Below are 17,266 nucleotides of genomic sequence, written 5' to 3'. Positions count from 1 at the left end.
AAAAAATTTTAAAAAATTAAATTGAAAAAAAAAAAGCCTCTTAACCTGTAAGAGATGCCAGAGAGGTCCCTCAGGTTTAGCAATAAATCTGCTTAGACTGTTGAGTTCACGTCCCTTCTTTCCTGCTGACTACAGCAACTTAAATTGTCATATCACTGAGATCTGCTGTCATTTTAGCCACGGCAGTCACACACCATATGGCGATGTTTCACACATGTGAGCCCCACGTGACACACGTGAGCCTGGTGACACTGCAGCCATCTGAGTCTGCCAAAGTATACGCTGACATGCACATGACAAACTCACCTCACACACTTCTCCACACATGCTTCCGTCAGAAAACAATGCACAGTATGAGGTATAAAACCATGCAGCCAAAAGGTTACAAAAATAGATTATTTACTGTGTTTCAATGCGCTTGTATTATACAGACAGTCACAATACACTTAAGTCTTTGTGTTAAATATAAATTAAACGAACATAAAAAAACTACAAACAAATTGGGAAAACTGCCAAAAATCCTCCCAAGCCATGACTCTTTGTCAAAACTGTACAATGGGGTGATGTCATCTGTCCCCACGTCAATGCTGAAAGCCACGACACAGGGGCAAGTGACTCAGCACGCAGCAATGACGGGTCTCACTGTCTACGAGTTGGTCAAATCAGGGCCACCAGGTGCCTCAGCCGAGGCGCATTTGTGTGAAGAGCCGAGGGCTGCATCGTTCAACCGCAGGTTAACTGCACAGCAGCGCAGCGCAGTGCACCCACAAGGTGCGCCACGCTGCCTCAGAACACAAATTTCAGAGGCCCCAGTGATGAGAACAGCCACTTCATCTCCAAAAAAGCCTTTACAGGGCCCTAACCTAAAAGCAGATGAAAAACCGACTGGATGGGAGTATGTCCTCGATATTTACAAACAGCAAAACATACACTTAAACACGAAGTCCAGGAAACTTGCTGCATTTCAAAATGAAAAGGTTCACATGCTGACCCTGAGAGGACAGGTTACTGCAGCCCGAACACCCAAGTCCTCCGGTCGGTTCTGAGACTGCATCCCAGAGGCACAGCAGTCCAGGCTCCCGAGTGCCCCTCCCACAGCTGTCCATGGTCTCCACTGCCTTTTCAGGCAGGCTGACAGCTATGGAACCTGCTAAGAACGCACAGGCCCTGACCCCCACAGGGCAGAGCCCAGCCCAGCACCTCCCATCTCAGACCCCGACCCAGCCGTCCAGAAACTCAGCAGCAGCCCAATCTCTTGCAGAGCCTGTGCACTGCCAGCATCTTCCCCAGGAAGCACACACGGAGACAGAACTGGATGGGGTCAGTTACGAGACTCAGAGGCAATGGGGCTGCGGACTGTGGACATGAGGTGGGACTTGTAGGTCTTGCTTAGGCCTGTCATCCAGAACTTCAACAGCTTGACATTGTCCTCCTCAGATGCACCGAGGACGCTCAGGAGCTTCTGTGTGTCCTCCTTGGGCCGACTGTCCACCTTGGTGAATTTAAAGAGGACTTTCACTTTGCTGCAGAAAACCAAAAATACACATTCAGCCAATAGCCAAAGCACCAGCGCTCATGGGGCCTAAACAGCTTTGAGACCAGTGGGAGCTCCGCAGGCCCACCTGGGACTCCCGCACTTGGAGGAAGCAGTAGTTTAACACACTGGCCTGTCAACAAAGCAAGGAGAAAGACACTGCTGTGGCTTGCAGCTCCCAGGTACGCTGAGGCAGGAGGACTGTTTGAGCACAGTAGTTTGAGGTCAGCCTGGGCAATACAGTGAGAACCATCTCAAAGAGGGAATGGGCCAGAACTGTCCTTAAATTCAGGTGAAAAACGGGTTACAGGGCATCTGACTAATAAAATTTGATTTAAAAAATTGGGAGCTGGGGATTTAGCTCAGCGGCAAAGCGCCTGCCTGGCAAATGCAAAGTCTTGAGTTTGGTTCCCGGTACCAGAGAAAAACCAAAAAAAAAAAAAAAATTACTAAAAGCAAGGTAGGAGAAAAAACATAGTAACTTGCTTAAGGGGAAAAAAAAGAACACGCTAATGATACGACTTGGTAAAGCACTTGTACAACATGCACAAGGCCCTGGGATCCATCCCAAACACCACAGAGAAACAAAACAAAAAAGGCCACCTTTATTATCTCGCTTAGGATTTTAAAAGTTAAACTAAGCAGTAAAGTAACAGAACCTCAGGTAAGAACCTTCTCTGCATGCTGGGCATTCTTCCTTGCCCTCAACAGCTGCTGGACAGAGGCTGCTCCTAGCTCTCAGAGGACGCGTGTGGGAGCAGGAGACACTGGTTCTTCCTTCCCAAGGCCGCCAAGGTTGTTAAAACCCTGGTGTCTGAACCCCACTCAAAACCACTACCCTCGCCAGCTCCCCACAGCCAAGCCTGGCCTTTTCCAGAACTGGTTCCTGCTTTTCCTCAGCAAATCTGCGGTCACGGGCAGCTCCATCCCCAGGGGCAGGAAGCCTGGATGGGCTGGGGCTTACTTCATCCACTCCTCCTTGAGGCAGACGAGGCACTGGTCCACCACGTCCACAGACAGGTTCTGGTTGGTCAGGGCTGCTTCAATCTTATTCAGGATGGTGGGGCCAACTGGGGACAAAGCAGAGGCGGGGGCTTCAGCTCCAGGCAGAGCGCTGCCCGGATGGAAAACAGCCCCAGCAGTGACACCCACCTCGGTCTGCAGCCACGGGGCTCCCGCTGGTCACCACAAACTCGTACTTGCTGAGAGACTGGTCATCCTCGCACCCGACGGGATGGAGGGTGGAGCGTGCGGCCGGGTGGACCTCCACAACGACTGCAAACTCTAGCAAGGCAAAGTACAGCATCCTTGATTCACTCCTGACAGCCCTGCCGTACCACATTACTGCGCATCAGCCGGGAGCCTCCGCCAGGCAGAGCTTTCCCGAAAGAGATGCGGTCATGTCGAAAACTTCTGCCGTGTGAAAGCAGAGCTGCTGGGCAGCTTCTGCCTCAGTTATTATAATTTTTGTATTATAATAATATACAACGAGCACACATCACTTCACACTGAGTAGCACTGCAAGAGCAGCCTTGTCACCCCATTTTACCATTGTGAAACAGACTCTGACAAGTTCAGTAACTCGCCCAAGGTCATACAGCTGGTGAGGACAGGCATTTCGAGCCCATCTCTGGAACTCTGTACCACCCAGATTGCAGGCCCTGCCCTGTGGGTCTCAGGGCCCGGCCTGGCACTGAAGACCAATTCAGAGCGGGGACGGCCGCCCTCCGCCAGCTCTGCGGCCACACCTAGCCCCGAGCATCACTGCGCTGTCTACAAGGCCAGGCTTACATCCAGGCTGGCTCCTGAGTGTCCCCAAGTCAAGGTCTCAGGGCCAACACATCCGTGGCTCTGTCCACGAGGGTGGCCAGCCGCCAGGGAGCAGGGCCCACTGCATTCTCGGGCAGCACACCTGAGGACAGCAAAGCCAGCCAGGATGCGAAGTAGGTGGGAGACCACCGAGAAAAGGCAGCCAGCAATACTCCTGCGTGACTACCACTGTTCCTATCCCTAAGCCCAGCAAGCCACCCACTTCTGTTGTCCTCCATGGACCCTCTACCTGCAGCACCGACCAGCTGAGAACCACAGCCCCTGCCAGCCACCCCCGCCCATTCTGAAGGCAGGAAGTGGAGGCCCAAAGCCACCAGGAAAATTGCTTCTACACACATGGAAGCATGGGTCCTCCCGCCTCAGACAGCAGGCTGCAGCCTAGGACGCACGGCTGAGATCCAGCACCCCTCTGGGCTGAGGTGTGGGACCCTCCCAGAAGGCCCACAGTGGCAGCACGCACCTGAGGACAGCACGTGGGCGGGCACCTGCACATTCGGGCTGAGCCCCAGGAAGTTGCACCGGTAGGCCTCCTCGTACTGGCTGCTGTATGGGATGATGCGCACGCAGCCTACAGGCAGCATGGTCTGCAGAGGACAGGGGGCTCAGAGCACGCCCTCCAAGCACACCCACGCGCCCTCTGCAGCCCGGCCCCGGGCCCCTCCTCAAGGTCGCTCCCACCCCAAGGCCCCAGCTCCTCTGCTGGCCGCTGTCACACGCTGACTCCTTCTGCCTCTTGCTCGGCCGTGCAAACTGCTCATGTTACTCTGCCTCCTTGGATGTTCGTCTCTTCCCCGCCAAGAGCTGATAGGCTTTGAAACAGGTCCTATTCCCTTCTACACTCAGAGACCTCGGCAGGCAGCAGGCAGGCACACACCTTCCAGGACTTAAACACGAGGCCACTGCCCCTGTGCACTGTGCCTGCCACCCAGCCTGCCCACTGAGGAGAGGGCGTGCAGAGGGCGTGGGCCAGACGCACACTCGTGGCTTCTTAGAGACTGAAGGCTTGGGGAGGGGCAGGGGGCAGCCGGCTGTCTACCGGGACAGCACAAACTCCGCCCCCTGCAGACATCGCCGACGGCCACGCGTAAGAGACGAGAAAACGCTGGTCTTGGACTCCCGCGTGGACGGGCGCAGGCTCCGCACCGTGACACCTCTGCCTGCAGTCAGGCACCAGGCCCACACACTGGCCCACACAACAGCTGGGGAAAAGGCGCTCTTACCCTCAGAACTTCAAAGGCGGACTGCACCAGGTCCACATCTCTGCTTTTCCAGATCACCTGGTTCCCCATGAGAACATGCCAGGCCAGCATGCGGAACGATGGGACCCCCAGCACCTGCAACACAGTGTGTCCTGCAGGTTAACGGAAGCCACTCCTCACCTCCTTCGGAAGGAAGTTACTTTCTTTCTTTGGGAACTTTGTTGGCAAAGGAGGAGGGGTCAGAAAAGAGAAAGGTACTTCTCAGTAACCTGCTGACTTCCCTAGGGTTGACTGCGGAGGACAGAAGTCCCCAGGTCTGCACCTAAAGGCTAGATTCCAAAGCTCTTGCATCCTTAAGAGCTTTCCCCCTAAATTTCACTTTTTAAAAATGAAGCAATGAGGTATCTTTTCTAACAGTTACCCTCTTTTTTGGTACTGGGAATCAAACTCAGGACCTTGCACTTGCCAGGGCAGGTGCTGTGCCGCTGAGCTACATCCGAGGCCCTACCTTCTCCCTATAGACATGCTGTGCTTTCCTGAGCCACCTGAAGTAAGCGGCAGATAGCATATGACAGCACCCAGGAGGACCGCAGGCTGCACCCCACGACCCAGCCTGTGCCCTCCCGAGACAGGACGCCAGTCACACGCAGCGCCTTGCCGTGCGTGTGTCCTTCACAGCTGCAGTTTTGACCCTGGAACAACCCCAGGACGGCTTTCAGTCGTCAGGTCTTTCACTCTCCAACCCTAACAGCTCCCCTCCCTTTCCTCTGATTCATTCCCGGAACTCTGACACTTTAGAAAAGGGCAGGCTCTTGTCTTATGCCTTCTAAGAACCCAAACGCGACTCCAAAACACAACCAAAAAGGTGATGCTCACACATCTTACCCAACTCCACCAACCTCCAAGTACCCCGGTCCCTTCTGACATTAACCCATGTGAACACTCAACAAGGCATTCAGCCCGAGACACGATGTGGACGGGAGGAGCATTATTTTCATCCAGAAGCCTGGGGAGTGGGGATCTGACATTGATGGAGACCACTATGAAGCGGCACTGAGTAGAATTTAATATTAATCAATTGGCTTTCCGTGTTTACTTGTGAGTTGTCCGAAGCTCAGGCACCTTGTCTGGAGATGGGCAATGGACTCATAGTAAGTGAACCTCTGTGAGTCACTGGTCCCCACTGAGGCCTGTATTGTCCTGTGAAGCTGTGATGCCTCAAAGGACAAGATAAGGCCGCAGCTGAGGACATCTGGCTCCAACCCAAGTTAACTAAAAGGAGACTGTAAAAAAAAAAAAAAGAAAAAGAAAAATGCAAATAAGCACAGAAAAATGGAAAATAAAAAGAAGCATAGGAAAAAAAAAAAAAAAGGAGACTGTAGCTGCAGGCTCCACACTCCTACAATAAACGTCAACCTGAAGATAAGGTAGTTCTCCTGATTGACATAATTTACTGCTTGGGAAAATTCTACCAAGGTCCTGCAAGATTCCCGCATTTTCTTGAGTATTCTCCTCCTTTGTTTGAAAACCAAATAAATACGCGCTGCCAGAGAAGTCTTTGTCTAAACCCAGAGAATCTTGAACTCTGTGAGAGAGTTGGAGCGTCCTGGGGTCTTAAAATCATTTCAACTGTCTCACTTAGTTAAGCCTTCGCCATCCACTTGTTTGGGAGACTGTGGGCCTGATCACCTTGCAACAACTAAAGGTTATTTAACCCGATATGACAGTACATCATTCTTCTTGCTACATTTTCCAAACAGAAATTCAATGTTCTTCATAAAAATACAGAAAATTATTATAAAATGAACAACCTGTCCCCATAACCAAGCAAACCTGGCCTCCCACCTGACCGACACGCCACAGCTGTTGTGGTGTGAGGCTACCTGTTATGCACACACAACACAGGCACACACCCATCACCTCGCCGCTCTCCTGGCCTTCTCTGACTTCATGACATTTCACTGCTTTGGCACACCCTCACTGCTACATCTGGACATTCAGATTGTTCCCAATTTTTTATAACAATATCCATCACTTTCAACTGCAGTGTCTTGGAAGCACAAAAGTCAACAGTGCTATTCAAACCCTTTAGGAGCATACTAGAAAGTCAGACGTCATGGTGGTGCATGACTGTAATCCCAGCACTTGGGAGGGTAAGGCAAGAGGACCAAGGTCAGCCTGAACTATATAGCAAGACTGTCTAAAAGCAACAATAAAGAGATTCTTCTAGCATATCAAGACCAGGGCCCACATGAAGCTATCTATCCAGGCCTTTGTCTGCACACAGATCTGAAGTTGTCACTAAAAGGGGATCACAAAGCCAAGCATGATGGAGCACACCTATAATCCTAGCACTCTAGAAAGCTGAGACTGGCCAACTCAGGAAGATCCCATTTCAAAATAAAACAACACAATACAGGTAATCACTATGTTATTTCACTACGTTATTTCAAACATGTACTAATAAAAAATGAGTAATTGTTTTTTTGAGACAGGGCTTCATTACATAGCTGAAGCTGGCCTTTAACTCACTACAAAGCATAGGCTGGCCCTGAACTCACAGCCATCCTCCTGCTTCAGCCTCCCGGGTGCTAGGATCACATGTGTGTGTTACGTCACCCAGCTATGGGATACTTTTTTGTTGTTGTTATGGGGAATTGAACTCAGGACCTCATGCTTGCCAGGCAGGCACTGCGCCACTGAGCTACATCCCCAGCCCTAGGATACTTTTTAAAAAGGGTTGGGGATGTAATTCAGTGGGAAGGTCCTGGGTTCAATCCTCGTATAAAACAAAAGCAGTGGTGCTGTAGCTAATACACCCTAGATCCTCACGCACTTTCAGCCACCCACTGAGAAAGTTCTTGGCTGTTACCTTGGAAGAAGTCAGGCCCAGGAGACAGACTGGTCAGACAAGCCTGGGCTCTTCTCCTGGTTTCTGATGAGGGAGCTTTAGCCTCTGCTGCTTACCTGTCTCATGTGCCGAAGGGATTTGAACACCGACAGCTTCCGAGGCTGCCAGCTTCCACAGTCTGACAGTAAGGACGAATCTGTCAGACATTTGGTCAGCTCCCGCCCCTCTGTACTATCGGGCAATACAGATGCCTTCTCCTCTTCTTCAGCCTCAGAGTTGTCCCAGCTTTCTGATTCTTCTTCCAAGTCTACAGGAGATAAGGACAGTCACGGAACATCGCTCCCCGAACGTGACAGACGCGTTCCAGGACCACCGCCCCCCAAGGCGTGTTGCGGTTATCCCCACCAGCCACTGGTTCTTCCGCGTCCCGGTGGCTGCTCTCCTGGGAGCCCTGAGAGGGTAAGAAGGGCTCCAGGGCTGTTTCCATGGCCTGGGTATCACATTATGTTTTAGGACGACTAACTAAAAGTTGTCTTCTCTTTGGTGGGGAAGCCAGCGATGAGAATGCGGCCCTGCGTCTTTACTCAGCAGGAGCTCCACTAGATGCCCCCCACCGCCCCCGGCCCACACTCCGCCCTCTGGCTTTCGGAGGTCAACACTGCCACCCCGTCTCCGGGTAAAAACAGAAAGGTCTGTTTTAGAGTCTCCGTAACAGTCTCCGCATATGAGTGCATCCCTGCTCCATGTGACAGGAGGACCCGAGGAGAAGGGCACGCATGACGAAACCAGGTCTGTGCGGTTCCAAAGTGTGCGCCAGGCCCGTGCTCCTCTCCCTCACGCCCAGCACGACCTAGGCCACAGCAGAGCACCTGGCATCTCATATCCCTGAAAGCTCCCGGAAGCCTGACTTCTCCGTGCAAAGATCCTCAAGAGGCTGGCCCTACCCCCCGCACTGGCCTCAAAGTCTGTCACTGGTACAAACACAAATGGTGCCAAGGCCACGGGAGACGTGGGCATGAGGGCGAATGTGAGGTTCTGCTTTCTGAGCACGCTGTACGACCGCTAAGACCTCACTCCTGACCTTCCCCGCTTGGGAAGAGCATGCTGAAGCCCAAGTGTGTGTAGGGATCACCCTGAAGAGCTCCAAAGGGTTGGAAGGCCCAGGGTCCCTGGGAAGTGAATCTGACACACAGGACTCTGGACCCCATGACCCTGGGGAGGCAAGGGACTTGGGAGGTTGGGGGACAGCCGCCCTTGCTGGAAAACTTGGGCCCAACTGACACACCCCTTCATTCATTCTGAGCAAAGAATCACAGACTGTCTACAAGGGCGGCTCTTGGCTAGCGTCGTAAGACATGGAGAGGAAAAGCTCCCGTCAGTTCTCTCTTAAGGGAGCCCTAACCTTGAACTGTTAATCTATCTGGGGAATAACATTTCAAAACACCATCAAGGAAAGTGACAGAAGAAAGCTGAACAAAAACACAAAGAGCAAAGGGCCTGATTTTAGGAAGGCTCGTCGCAGACCCTCAGCACCACATCTCCCTGTGTAAGCAGCTCTTGCCTGGAGACCAGGAGCCAGGCGGTCCCACAGCCACCCCGGGCAAGCCCCGCCCCAGCAGCACCGGGGCTCACCGGCGAGCTTCTCCATCTGCACCAGGGTGTCCTCTGTGGGCGCGCCCTCCAGCAGCTTTTCTGTCAGTCGACTGCCGCACGCTTTCAGGAGCCTACAGAACACAGCACCAGGTAGGAAGACCTCTTACCTAAGAGACACCTCATCCAAAGTCACATCAAGCTCCTCGATTCAACTGCAAGTTTACAGAAAACACAGGCCTAAAAGAACAAACTGGCAGGGAAGCGTGGCCCATGCCCCAGTGACTAAGGAAGCTGAGGAAAAGGACTGCTTAAGCCTAGGACTTCAAGGCCAGCCTGGGTAACATGGTGAGATCTTGTCTTACAAAAATATCCTAGCTGCACCCACAAGGACACAGCCTGATCCTTTCTGCAAGATGTGACTGAGGTCCTTCATGAAAGAGCATCAGAAAAACGGGGCGGGGGTGGTGGTGGTTACTAGTGAAAGGAACTCCTTGTTGTGATCCCAATTCAACCATCTTTGAGCCTGGAGTGAGGCTCAGTGCTACGACCCTTGTCCTGCACGCACAAGGCCTGGGCTCCACCCCAGCCCTGCAGAAAGGTCACCTTTGAGACCAAAGGGAACACTGAACAAGTCCTGCGCCCTGGATACCAGGAATGACTTCATTTTGTTGGACAGAATAATGGTATTATGGTTATATTTATACTTGAAATGACACACTAAGATTTGTTTTAAAAATATTCTAGCTGGGTGTGACACACACGCATGTAATCCCTGCACTCAGCAGGCTGAGGTAGGAGGATCACCAGAAGTTCAAGACTAGCCTGGACTATACAGTGTGTTCAAGGCCAGCCCGAACTGCAAAATGAGATCTTGTCTCAAAAAAAAAGGGGGTCGGGAATATAGCTCAGCGGCACAAACACCTGCCTGGCAAGCGCAAGGTGCGAGTTAGATTTCCGGTACAAAAAAAAAATCTAGAAAAAGAGAGAGAACATAGTAAAAACTGCTGACGCTGAATGGAGCACGGTAACAAGTTCACTGCACTTTTATTCTACTTTGGGTCTGTCTGAAATCACTGCAATGGAAGTGATGTTTAAAATACAGGAGTAGCTGGGCGTGGTGGTGCACACCTGTAATCCCAGCACTCGGGAAGCTGGGGTAAGAGGATCCCTGCAACTCTGACACAAGCCTGGGCTACAAAGTGAGCTCAAGACCATCCTGAACTACATAGCGAGACCCTGTCTGAAAAAGACAAATATATATATATATAAAATAAAATACAGGAGTAAGGTAAGAGAATAGTGTTGTCACCATAAGTTAATTGATACATATGTGAGAGCGTGGGAGGCTGAGGCAAGAAAGACTGCAGTGAGTTCAAGGCCAGCCTGGACTACACAGTGACTTCAAGACCAGCCTGAACCATACAGCAAGACCTTGTCTCAAACCCCCCCAGATAAATAATACAATAAGACACCAGGCTCAATGTACCCAATGTCTACAGTAGACACGTGTCGCTCGCACACCAGGACACCATTTGGGCAGCACCTTATGCAAACACTGCTAGACACACAGTCCGCTGCTAAGATGTCTGTGTTGTGTTTTGTTTTCTTGTTTGACACAGTGTCCCCTAGTAGTTCAGGCCGGCCTCGAACTCGCCGCCACCCTCCTGCCTCAGCATCCCACGTGCTGGATTATAGGCGTGCACCACCACACCCAGCCTGTCTAAGAAAGGCATCTTTATGTAGCAAGTGACTACTTACAAACACATCATACTGTACACCATTAAAAAGGTACACACAGAGTCTGACAAAGAACATGTATGCTTCTGGCAAAGAAAAACTTACACAAATATTTTAATACTAAATTCACTGAGACATCATGAGATTGATACAAGTTGTCTTTGGCCTCAAGAGGTGACCAAAGTAGTGGCCATCAGCTTCTAGACATTTAATATTTTTCTTTTCCTGAAGTGTGTACACTTTTTTTTGACAGACTCTGTTTATATGCATATACAGTAATGACTCAGTTCACGGCACTTCTGTTTGCAAGCCATTTGGTTCACAAACAAGCATTTGGCAACAGTTTGGCCAACTGTGGCCATCTCCCCCAGAATCACAGAGCAAGTTAAGCTCATGAACAGAGGTACCGCAGTATATATGCACATATGCACATATACAATTTTTGCTTGTCAATTCTTAAAAAAGTTTGAGACTATATGACAGTTGGGGGAATGGATATTTTTCAGTTTGTGTAATCTTAGGAGGTAAAGTTGGGTTCACCCAGGACTCCTTCCACACCAGGACAGATCTGTACTACATGGACTTCAAGGTGATGCCACCTGGGCAGGAGCTGAGGGCGGGGGCTCTGGCAGGAGGAGACCCTGCAGTGGGAGGGCAGAAACAACGCACAGACAGAAGCTCACCAGCGGCTTCCAAGTCCACAATGCGCGGACACTCTCCCCCTTCCTGTGCGGGAGGCTGACCCCCCGCAGGCCTGGCCCAGCATCAGCACACCCTCCCATGATGCACCGAGTGCCGCCAGGGACAGCAGGCCCCCTGCCAAGCCCAGGGCCATAAGCCTTGTAGGGCCCACCCCACTCTCTTGAACTGGGGCACTCTGAGGGTGCCAGCTCCCTCCTTCGCTGCCCACAGCCAGCCACTCAGCCCGCACTCCAGTCAGGCCTCAGCGGACTGCAGCTGTGGCCAAAAACACCTCCCTGTGACCTGAGCCAGAACACCCAGCTAAGCTAATTCTGACTTCCCAACCGGCAGGAGCCATGAGATTAATGTTTATGTTGTTTTTTTAAAGGAGGGGATTATTGGTACAGAAACTTTTTTTTTATTACTGGGAAACAAGTTCCACCTAAATTTGTCTTCCCTTCAAGAGCAGAAAGAGGCCCAGACAACACCCACTGGCCAGCTCTGCGTTCACCAAGCAGTGCCCATGGGAACCCCTCCCCCAGCGGCAGCCTGCCAACTCAGTAAGGACTATTCTCCCAAACCAAGGAAAATCCAGCCAACATCAGCGACTGCTTTCACTCCAGCAGCGGCCAAAAGCCGGAGGCACGCATTACCAGGCAAAGGAGGTGTGCAGACAGGCCCACAAGTTGTCATCGCTGGTCAGGGAGGTGAGCGAGCGGGCCGCGTTGCCGTTCCTCTGGTGCAGAAAGGGTGTGAATGCGGTGTTCATCCTCTGAGCACGCTGGGGGCACCCAAACTGCTCCGCCTCAAACACCTGCAACGCCAAGGGGAGAGCAGCGAGAATGAAGCCAGCCACTGGGGCGACTCCTGACACAGCACACAGCAAGCACCTGCAGTCTGACCACCACACAGGCCGGCTCTGCCCCCTCGAGGGAGGGAGCTGGCAGAGAGCTCTCGCACGCTCTCCTGCCCCACCACCGGCTCTTGAGGAACCTGCTGGGGACTTGGGCCACACACGCCCTGCAGCAGCCGTGATCTCCAGGCGCTCTGGCCTCCCTTGGCGGGCCTGCTACGCAGACCTCACACCAGGGCCATGGGACTCCCTCCAGCAACCAGAGGAGACGCAGGGCCCTCCACATTTCACCGCTGGAGAAAACAGGCCCTGTGGTCTGGAGACGCGGCGCTCTCAGGGCTCGTGCCACAGCATCCTGTCTTACCCCGAGACAGGGCACTACAGCGGGAGGTCTCTGCTTGGGGCGGGTGGGCTCTCACTAATGGGCAGTCTCTGGCAGGAAGGGCAGGGAAGCAAAGACAGGAAGGAGGTTGCCGGCAGCCTGACTGCTGCAAGGAAACCAGAGTGAAGACGACCCAGGACAGTGGGTGCAGGCGAGGGGCGAAAGTAAAGCTGGCCGAGATGCCCATCACAGCGCCCAGCTCCACCTCCAGGAGGCAGCTCGGCACACAGCAGCCACAGGACCAACAGGAGCACGGCTCACTGAGCTCCTGGAAGCCACAGCAGAGCAAGGAGAGACGCCAGCAGGGCCGGTGCCTCCCTAGGACGTTACCTTGAGGGCCTTGCCCTGGAGCTCATCGATGATCCCTCGGATCTTCCCGAGCAGGAAGGGCCAGGAATTGATGAGGTAAATCCGGTCCATCATGATGGCAATGATGCTGTACCAGCGCTGGAAGCCCCTGGCCAGGCTGTCTTTGATGAAGAAGGTGTGGCTGAACACAAAACCATGCTGCTCATCCCCGAAGAAGATGGGCCCTTCACGGCCAGGGCACACCTGGGAGGAAACCACAGGGCCTGCAGGGGCAGTTCTCCTTGCCTCTGCGACGCCAGATCAAAAACTCCCCACTGGACCTTCTTTCTTCCCAGTGCCTGGGATGGAACGCAGGGCCCTGGCACGCTAAGCACACGCTCTATCACTGAGCAATACCGCCGGGTGCCGGCAAACTTTCTAGAAGTAACACCTGTTACCTGGCGTGCTGGGGTCAGTACAGCAGGCCCCTTACTTTTTTCCACCTTGAGCCACAAATGACTGCTAACAAATGTTTCATCTACCCTACACTCAAATGTGCCCACCTGCTAGTCTGAGTAGACTGAGGAACCACAGGTCAAAATAGCCACTAGAGTCAAATCTGCACACCCTGTTCTTGGGGGCCTCAGTCCCACCCTGTGACATCTTTACTAACACACACTGGAAGGGCACACGACCCTCTATCTGCCGGCCAGCCAGGCACAGCAGGAAGTTCGGAGAGGGAACTACTGACAGTGGGCACAGAACCACAGTGGGGACCCGCAGCTAGGGCTCAGGGTCGGATGGAGTGCGCAGCAGGACAGCTCCTGTGTCTTCAGTTCCTAAAAAACTAAAAGCCAACACTCAAGTTTAACAGCCGCAGCCAGAGTGTAGGAACCACCGAGTCACTCTCTAGGAGGTACCTTCGGCAAAACGTGATGAAGCCAGAGACATACAGCGATGGCAGACAGTACACAAGGTACTGTGTGATACAGTGACTACACAGGCTAGAAATCATTCCTATCTTAGGAATGTATCCAACAAGAATAGACAAAAAATGGTGCTTGAAGTGAAACTTAGGCTGGGCGTGACGGTGCACATCCATAATCTCAGCACTTGCACTTGGGAGGACTGCTGCATGTTCAAGCCTACCCTGCACTACGTAATGAGTTCAGGACCAGCCCAGACTCCACAGCGACACCCTGACTCATAAAAAAAAAAAAGAGAAAGAGAAGGAGAAAAAGAAGGAAAGCTGGCACCTATTTAAAAAACTAGAGTCCGTCATGACTTATTTGTTTAAGTTCAAGGCAACTAAGTATGCCACACTCCAGGCTGCAGGGACTGCCAGGCCCTCGGAGAGACCAGCCCCACCTCCCTGTCCCCCTGCAGCCCCAAACCTGCACACAGCCCCAGGCTCACCTCGCAGCTCAGGCTCCGGACGCAGGCCTGGCGGACAATGCTGAAGAGCTGTGGGTGGTTGGGGTGCTGGTGACTGACGTACTTAATTGAGGTCTCTTTATCATGGCTGATGTAGCCTGGGTGCCCTGCAGCCAGTGACCGGCAGCCCTATCCACAAGAAGGAAAAGCAGGTGCTAGTTAGTCAGGTTACAAACTGCTTTCCTTGTACTGTACACAGATAACTGGCTCCCAGATTTGCACTCCTCTGAGGACTTATAACCGGGACTCAGGACCCAGGGCTCACAAGGGTTGGCAGAAGCCAGGACATACTCACTGAGCACCTGTGTAGCAGATATTATGAAGAGCTTTGCATGCTTTACCTTAATCCAAAGTGCAACCCTATGAGGTGATGCCATTTTACAGAGAACAGGCTGAGCAGAGAAGGAGCTGGTCCCAACAACCAGAGCCATACCTCTTCTGAGCAATGCCACCAGCCCCGCCCCACCCCACCGGCTTCTGTCCTTGGTGCTGAACAACGCGGCAGAGGGCTTGGCCAGACTGGCCCCAGGGACGCTGGCCGTCTGCGTGCTGGTGTGGAAGCCTGAGAAGGTACTACTCAGACCGCCTGCGTGAGGAAGTGGGGGCCGCACCCTGCCACAGCTCAGCCACGCTAGTGCTCAGGCAGTGCATGATGCAGGGCTCACGGCCGACCCCTCCCGAGACCGATGCAGGGCTCCACGGCAGCCTGGACCCTGCCTAGGGCTGGCAGAGCCCTCCAAGATTCCACTCTTGCAGGCCTGAATGATCTCCATACATTGCCGCTGGTTCCCCGCAGAAATTTCTAGCAACTGCACACTGCCTAGTTCTCAGCAGAACCAAACAAGGAAGGAGTCTGGAGTCCCGTTCGCCCTGAGATGGGCCTCTCACCCTGGATTTTAAGCCCCACCCAGAGCCACCACTAGTGAACCACTGAGGAAACTTCAGCTGTGCTCCCCAGAGCTCACAAACCCACACAACAAAGAACGCCAGGACTCTCCTAAGAAACTCCCACAGACACTGGACTGAAGGGCCCCAAGCCAAGGACAGCTGGGGTGTGCAAAAACAAAAGTAAATGCCACACTGGGTGACAACTGTCTGCTAGAACAGAGCAGATCAAAAAGGCTAAAACCTGGGCTGGCATGGGTGGTGCATGCCTGTAACCCCAGTTACTTGGGAGGCTGAGGCAGGAGGATCACAAGTTTAAGGCCAGCCTAGGCAACTCAGCAAGACCTGCCTCAGAAAGATTTAAAGAAAAAAAAAAAAGAAATTTAAATATCGAGTAGGAGGCCAGGCATATAGCTCAGTGGCACAAACATCTGCCTGGCAAGTGCAAGGTTCTGAGTTCGATTCCTGGTACCAAAAAATAATAAATAAATAAATAAGGGTTGGGCAGGTAGGTCAGTGGTACAGTGCTTGCCAGGATGCGCAAGATCCTAGGTTCCATCCCCAGGACTGAAAAAACCAGAACAAAATAAAACCACACAAAAGCTGAAGTAGGAACAAAGGGAGAGAACCAGAGGTACCCAGCCGGAGACAAGCACATTCAGAGGGCCACTGAGAGCCTGAGCCTGAGTAGTCATCCGAAGGCTTCACCCAGCGCTCTCAGAACCTAGGTCTCCTGTCCTCCTCACATCCCCCACCTCACCTCCAGGAGACAGCACAACGTCCCCAAGGTCCCGCAGACACTTGCCTCGCACATGTCCGACTTTTTGGGCCCTGGGCTGCTAGACTCGGCACTGGCCCCTTCAGCTGGGCTGTGGGCGTGGACCCGGCTGCTCATCTGGATGCCACCCTCCTCCTCCTCGGCCTGCTCGCCCTGGCCAGGGCTGTCCCCACTCCCAGCAGCCTGCGGCAGGGGTGCGTGAAGAACCTCCGTGCAGAACAGAGTGCGGGGGCCGTGGAGCTCGCAGAAGTGACAGAGCGCGACGATGGCATTCATGGTGACCCGGAGACGGTGAGGAGGCCTGTGGGGGCAGGGGCACATCAGCAGACACGCCTGCCACAGCCCAGAATCTCCCCAGCGCCGCAGGAGCACTGGACCCGCCAGGTATCACTGACAGAGTTCCTGCACAGCGAGGCAAGGCGCCTACCCAGCCAGGACCTGCGAGCCTGCGGGGACATGGCATCAGGGGAAGTTCCCTCCTCAAGCTTGGGCGCCGGCGGAACAATTTAACACGGTCACAACGGGGCCCTACACGCACGACTGTCCCATCAGGCGGCCCGGGGCTCAAGCCACCCAGTGGGAAAACCACCAGTGGTTCAAGCCAGCAGGGATGTTAAAGTCCATAGCGCCACGTACCGTCAGAGGTGGACGCCAGCCATGAATTAGGAGGCAGCTTATCCCTCCTCATAGCAAGGCCAGCAGATGCAGAGGCCTCTGATTAGGGGAAATCAGGGAGGGCTTTAAAGATGGGGCACAGCCACACGTGAATGCAGGCAACCAACTGCAGACCACAGCAGGATGGGGGCAGGGAGAGGAGGGAGGGCACAGGGTACAGCTCAGTGGCACAGTGCATGCCCAGCATCCATGCCCAGCACAATAGAGGTGGGCACAGCTGTAGCCAGCATCCCTACCATTTCTGATGCACAGACACTGTAGGCCTCACTGGCTGGCTGCTAAGTCTGCAATACAGGCCAGAGTGGCCCTGAACTCTCCAGACCCATGGTGACCACAGCTACATGTGGCAACTCAGACGTAACCTAACACAGCAAAGCTCAGCTCCTCCGTCAACAGCCAGGTCCTCAGTGCTCACAGCACGCGGGGTCCGCGGCCACATCTGAGCAGTGCAGGTTATGGGACATTTCTGCTATCACACGAGTTCTACTGAACACCCTGCTTAAGACAACAGAAAACCATTCACATTTCTAAATGTGGGAACACAAC

At 53.2% G+C, this 17,266-nt stretch overlaps 1 protein-coding gene across 3 annotated transcripts in view; it reads right to left on the bottom strand.

Annotated features, from left to right (window-relative positions):
- Positions 1-382: 382 nt before the first annotated feature.
- Positions 383-17,266, bottom strand: part of Flcn (folliculin) — a 21,367-nt gene continuing 4,483 nt past the window's right edge. For all 3 annotated transcript variants that reach the window (XM_005413977.2, XM_005413976.2, XM_005413978.2), the window contains exons 2-12: positions 16,073-16,346; positions 14,365-14,511; positions 12,991-13,212; positions 12,079-12,239; positions 9,047-9,138; positions 7,531-7,721; positions 4,585-4,698; positions 3,825-3,948; positions 2,687-2,818; positions 2,499-2,604; positions 383-1,523 (exon numbers count right to left, since the gene is read on the bottom strand). In XM_005413977.2, coding sequence (XP_005414034.1) covers positions 1,322-1,523; positions 2,499-2,604; positions 2,687-2,818; positions 3,825-3,948; positions 4,585-4,698; positions 7,531-7,721; positions 9,047-9,138; positions 12,079-12,239; positions 12,991-13,212; positions 14,365-14,511; positions 16,073-16,321 — 1,740 coding nt within the window. In that variant the 5' untranslated portion in view covers positions 16,322-16,346 and the 3' untranslated portion in view covers positions 383-1,321. The remainder of the gene's footprint in view (positions 1,524-2,498; positions 2,605-2,686; positions 2,819-3,824; positions 3,949-4,584; positions 4,699-7,530; positions 7,722-9,046; positions 9,139-12,078; positions 12,240-12,990; positions 13,213-14,364; positions 14,512-16,072; positions 16,347-17,266) is intronic.

The sequence above is a fragment of the Chinchilla lanigera genome, unplaced genomic scaffold (assembly GCF_000276665.1).
Source record: "Chinchilla lanigera isolate Chin_1 unplaced genomic scaffold, ChiLan1.0 scaffold00176, whole genome shotgun sequence".
Taxonomy (NCBI): domain Eukaryota; kingdom Metazoa; phylum Chordata; class Mammalia; order Rodentia; family Chinchillidae; genus Chinchilla; species Chinchilla lanigera.
This window is presented reverse-complemented; position numbering and strand designations above follow the sequence as displayed.